At 52.1% G+C, this 5,273-nt stretch overlaps 1 protein-coding gene across 1 annotated transcript in view; it reads left to right on the forward strand.

Moving 5' to 3' along the window:
• The window catches only part of LOC104464815 (glutamate receptor ionotropic, kainate 3-like), a 10,626-nt gene extending 5,943 nt beyond the window's left edge, over nucleotides 1-4,683 (forward strand). Inside the window, exons 3-4 of the mRNA XM_010077650.1 lie at nucleotides 2,476-2,636; nucleotides 4,539-4,683. Coding sequence (XP_010075952.1) covers nucleotides 2,476-2,631 — 156 coding nt within the window. The 3' untranslated portion in view covers nucleotides 2,632-2,636; nucleotides 4,539-4,683. The remainder of the gene's footprint in view (nucleotides 1-2,475; nucleotides 2,637-4,538) is intronic.
• The last annotated feature ends 590 nt before the right edge of the window (nucleotides 4,684-5,273 follow it).

Consider the following 5,273-nt stretch of genomic DNA (forward strand, 5'->3'; position numbering starts at 1 on the left):
TGGGGGAGGTGGGAGAGTGAATGTAAAAAAAGGGAAGAGCCACACAGAAACACCACGAGTAAAATGTTCTTAAAGGCAGTGGGACGGAGGGGAGAATTAATCTGCAGTACAGAAGATAATGAGTGAAAGGGAGTGTAGATGAGGTAGAAAATAGAACCAGATGCTTCAATTTGTGGCTGTGCAGGAGCAGAAAATCCAGAAGAAACAGATATGGCAGTTCTCCCCAACACCTCTCCATTCCCGACACTCAGCTTGTATTCTTAATTATCCTCTAATTCCAGGAGATGATAAACCAGGCTGCAGCTGAGATTTAAACTGGAACCAAGAAGGGAGCTGATGGGAGGTTGGCTTCTATAGGAACTTAGAATCGTAGAACAGTTAAAGATTATTGAGTCCCACCCCCTGCCATGAGCAGGGACACCTCCCACTAGCCCAGGTTGCCCAAAGCCTCATCCAGCCTGGCCTTGAACCCCTCCAGGGATGGGGCATCCACAGCTGCTCTGGGCAACCTGGGCCACTGCCTCACCCCCCGCACAGGAAAACATTTCTTCCTCACATCACATCTCAGTCTCCCCTCTTGCAGCTTAAAGCCCCTTGTCCTACACCCCCTGATACAAAGTGGAGGGGAAGGGTCAGTGCACAGCAGCGGGACGGGGAGGGCACCCAAATGCCGGCGGATCTGGAAGGCAGCAGGGCTGGCGGTCTGACCGCTGCGCGATGCAGAGCATGAGTGGATCAGATTTGTCCCGTACGGTCACGTTCTGAGAGGGACAGTCTCTGCTTTTGCAACCAAAAATTATTTCCCCACAAGGATTTCCAGAATACAGACTGAAGTGTCTGACAGAAAGTTACGAATCCTGAAAACATAAATCTATGGCAATGGTCAGGCACAGGACCGCTGAGCACCCTCACATCCCGACGACAGAAGCATCTGTCTGAGGTTAAACAACTGCATTTGCCCGTAGTTACCATAAGTCATTTAAAAGTCAACATTTATGGCCTGGTTTTCACAATGCCCTTTAACAAACTGTGGAGGTTTGTACTCGCAATTTTTCAGGGAAAAAAACCCCAAACACCACAGAGGCTGAACTCTGTTGTGGGTGTGATTAATGGCTCGGTCCCGGCTGCACCTGCAGATTAAACCGCAGCATCCATCAGCAGCATGCCTTGGGGGGGCTAAGTCAGTGCTTAAGGAAAAGATCAAACCCCAAAGCTTATTAAAGCAAAGCAGCTGTAAGAATTCCTCGCTCTCCCACTGAGAATGAAGTCTCAGCTGCTGGCAAGTGCTGATGTTACGCTTTGCTGGGGGCAGCGTGGTTTAGGACCAGCGCCCTTCCAGCTCCTCCGTGGGCAGAACAGAATCGCTGCTGATGCCCCAGCGGGGCTGTGTCCTGCCCATACAGCCACAAACCAGCACCAGCCACGCAATCTCATCCCATATTTAAACTCTTTTTTTATAATCCCCTGCCAGAGCAATGAGCACCATTCCCATACCCACCCTTCATCACAGCAGTGATGTGTCGCCTTTCTGCCTCCCCACATTTTTACTACCATTGAACACCTGCAGAAATCATTCAGGATAAACTATTTAAATATGTCCCCGTCCAAAAAAAGATTCCCATTAACAAAGCACCCTCCCGACCGCCGTTCTCCACCACATCTATTCATGACACCCTGGGTTTTTGCCGAGCAGATCAGCTGTGGGATGCTCTTGCCGTGCTGCCTAACCCCAGCTCAGAGCAGTTACTCAGCACTGAAGTTAATCCCCGAACTGAAGTTAATATGTAGACGTGCGGCGGAGCCAAGAGATGCATTAAAGAAGAGCACTGGCAGAGCCTCCCAGGGCCCCTCTCGCTGCCTGCCAAGTGATGCTCGTGGGCTGGCTGCCAGCGGAGCTCAGCACTGCCTGGCTGTCGCTTTTTTAAATCATATAAAGGGCACTCTCATTCATTTGCAGACTGTGTAGGCTGGTCGTAATGTCAAGAAATGCGTCTTAGTTCCTCTTTGATAGCCGTCTGCAAATTGGCATTCTGCGTTCAGAGTTACTGTCTCCCGCAGCACCCCGAGGGCTCCGGCGCTCCCAGCAAATCCTCCGCAAAACCCCGGGAGCTGCAGATACCCCCCCTTGGCCGCCAGCCTCTTTTTTTATGGTTACAGACAGCAATTCTGGTTTTCTCCCTATAGTTCACTCGCCTCTTTTATGCAGAGAGCGAGTTCTTTGGCAGGAGTTTCCCTCTGCCGTGTGGGGGTGAAGCTGCACAGCTGACACCCCGGTTCCACCGACACCCCCGGGTCTCTGCAGGCAGCGACTGACGGCAGCAGGCAGCACAACCCACCCGATTATCGGGGCACCGTCCCACCTCCCACCTTCCGTGGGCTCTGCTTCTCACCTCACACACAAGATACGAAATGATGCAGAAAAGACAAACAAAACAAAGCTAAACAAAATGTTTAAACTGGTTTCTCTCTTTTAAGGATCTTTATGCATTAGACCTAGAACCATACCGCTACTCCGGAGTGAACCTGACCGGCTTCCGGATCCTCAACGTGGAGAACCCACACGTGTCCTCCATCATCGAGAAGTGGTGCAGGCGGCGCCCAAGGCGGAGCTGGGGCTGCTCAGTGGCGTGATGATGGTATGGGAGGTTTAAACAAAGCACGGGGCAAGTCTGGGAAGCAGATCAGAGAGCAGGGAAAGCAGGAACACCAGTTAAGGGCTACCCGTTATAGTTATTGGTGGTTGTACCAGGAACGACTCACCCCAGGTGTCGTTCCCCCCATCTCCCCCAGCAGCCCCACGCCGGCTCCCCGGGGCTGGGAGCGCAGCACACGGCCAGCCTGGGTCAGGCAATTCGCTGAGATTGATGCAGGAGGAAGAGCCAAATCTCTGCCCTGAGATGGGCTTTGCTGCAGCTTTGATGACTCCTTTTAGGGTCTGATGGCAGCTCTGCTCTGCTGAGTTACTGCTCGGAAGGTACAGCACCTGCTCGCCCATCTGTCTTCCCTCCGGAGAGGCTGTCTCGGACCCCAGTAATTGCTGACTGCCTCCCTCCTTCCCTCTCCCGTTAGATCTGCCAGAAACCCCCCACGAGTGCCAAAGCCTCCCAGACTCTCACCTTGAAACAGCTCCTTGTATCTCTCCTGTTCTTTTTTTGCCGGAGAGGAGAGCCCCACCATTCTCCTTGAGCCCTCTCCTTTCCACAGCATTGCCCGCAGCCACAGCATCGCATCACCTGCGCTGGGGCTGGGCTGTCCCCGCCGCTGCCGGCTGCTCCCCTGCTCCCCGTTTGCTCTTGAGAGGGGATCCTGCCTTTTATTTGTGTTCTCCTGGTGTCTATCCAGCCGGGCCCTGAGCTCAGCTGGTCGTTACAGGATGTAACTCATCATGAAACTGCTCAGAGATGTTCTTGCACTCACTCTCCCCCAGCCCTGACTTACCAAACCTGTCCCTGCTGCTGCAGATACGAGCCCACAGCACGCAGGGCAGGTGCCTGCTCTTCATGCTCGGGTGCTGAGGCAAGGGAAGGTCAAGGGAAGGCTGCCAGCGGTGGAGGATTTTCTCCATGGCCATGTCCTGTTAGATATTTGCCCAGCTATTTGATGTATTGTTTTGTTTTATTGTATTTCATTGTGCTGCTGCTACACTCACATCTGTTGTGTGGCTTTGTGAAGCCAGCAAATAATGTATTTTCCCTAGGAGGACTTACCATATCGGAGTGAAAAATAAATCCAATATTCTTCATCAGTGTTTGGAGATGAGATGGGGCATCTCAAATTGAATCTAAAACCATCACATTACATAGAAGGAAAACAAAAAAAAATTCTCCCTAGTTCGAATCACTGAAATGAGGGAAGATGTTACGAATCTGCGAGGTCCTGATTTCAGTTTGGGTCATTTTAGAAAATTCCATGCCCCCAGACAAGCCATTTAACTTCTCTGTTTCTTATTTCCCCATGTATAAAATAGTGTGGATAATATGCTCTCATACAGCTTTTTTTTATACTCACACCAAACAGACTCAAGAAGAAAATTCTGTTACTGTCTTCTACATTTAGAAATATCTTGCTTCCTTGTTTGACAATACAGTAGTAAATGTGCTACAGCAACCAGAACAGATGCACGCAGACAAACGACACTTTCACAATCTCTGATTTTAAGACAGAACTATGATGTTGTCGTCTAAAGAGCCACGTAACAGAAAAACACGCTCGTGAGGCTTCATCATGTGCAGAGTTCCTCGCTTTGAGGACGTGTTCTGCATGAGAGCTCAGCCCAGAGGTTTAGACATGTCCCGTGTCAAAGCATCTGCATTTATAGCATCTCTCGAGAGCCCAGCCCTGCGCTGGTGCGCTGGCTGCAGGGTCAGACCCACAGGAGGTGGGGCGGTCGGCAGTGCACCAGGACGGAGGAGCCCTGGGGTCCGCTCGTGACTCGGGGGGTTCCTGTGGCACGTCACTGATCCCCCACTGCTCCGCTGGCCGAGTGCCCCTCGCTCTGGAACCGCTATCGACACAAACCCTTCTCCCCTTGCCTTTAGACAGACGCTGCCCTGCTGTATGACGCCGTGCACGTGGTCTCCGTCTGCTACCAGCGTGCCCCGCAGATGACCGTCAACTCCCTGCAGTGCCACCGGCACAAAGCCTGGAGGTTCGGCGGCCGCTTCATGAATTTTATAAAAGAGGTAAAAGCATGATTTGCAAACGCAACCAGCCCTCCCGAAAGAGCCCCCTGCACGCACCCCTGCGCTCGCGCCCCGGGTTCGGCTCTGCCTGCAGGAAGGAGCCCTCATGTAAGAAAAAAATGAGAGATGCTGCAAACCTACCAGTATGTCCTTGAGATAAAACCCTTATTCACCCCCAGGCCTTTTTAAATCTCTGTGCCTGTGGCTCTTCACATGGGAAGTTACGGAACTGGCTGCAGCACAGGATAAACGACTGGGCCCGGTATAAAATTGCCTATTTCCATGGCAGAGAGAATGAACTTTTTTCTTAATCAGCACTGAAGATGGTCTCTCTCCTCTCTCCGCCTCAGTCCCTCTCTCTCCCTGCTCTTTTCCATGTTTTGTTCCCTTCTGCAGAGAGCTGCTCCAGCTGGCTGCCAAAAGCGCGTGTAAATAATTTGTTTGGTTGGCTCCTTTCACAAATTACCCTGAGCCTCACACCCCAGCGCCCGCCTGTTGTTTCCCTTCCTGGCAGCGTGTCAGCTTCTTGCGGGGATGAGCCTGCTCCCCATCGCCACCAGAACACGCAGCGATCGCTCTCCCTCGGAGCCG

Source organism: Pterocles gutturalis, unplaced genomic scaffold, assembly GCF_000699245.1.
Source record: "Pterocles gutturalis isolate BGI_N339 unplaced genomic scaffold, ASM69924v1 scaffold5458, whole genome shotgun sequence".
NCBI classification, from domain to species: Eukaryota; Metazoa; Chordata; class Aves; order Pterocliformes; family Pteroclidae; genus Pterocles; species Pterocles gutturalis.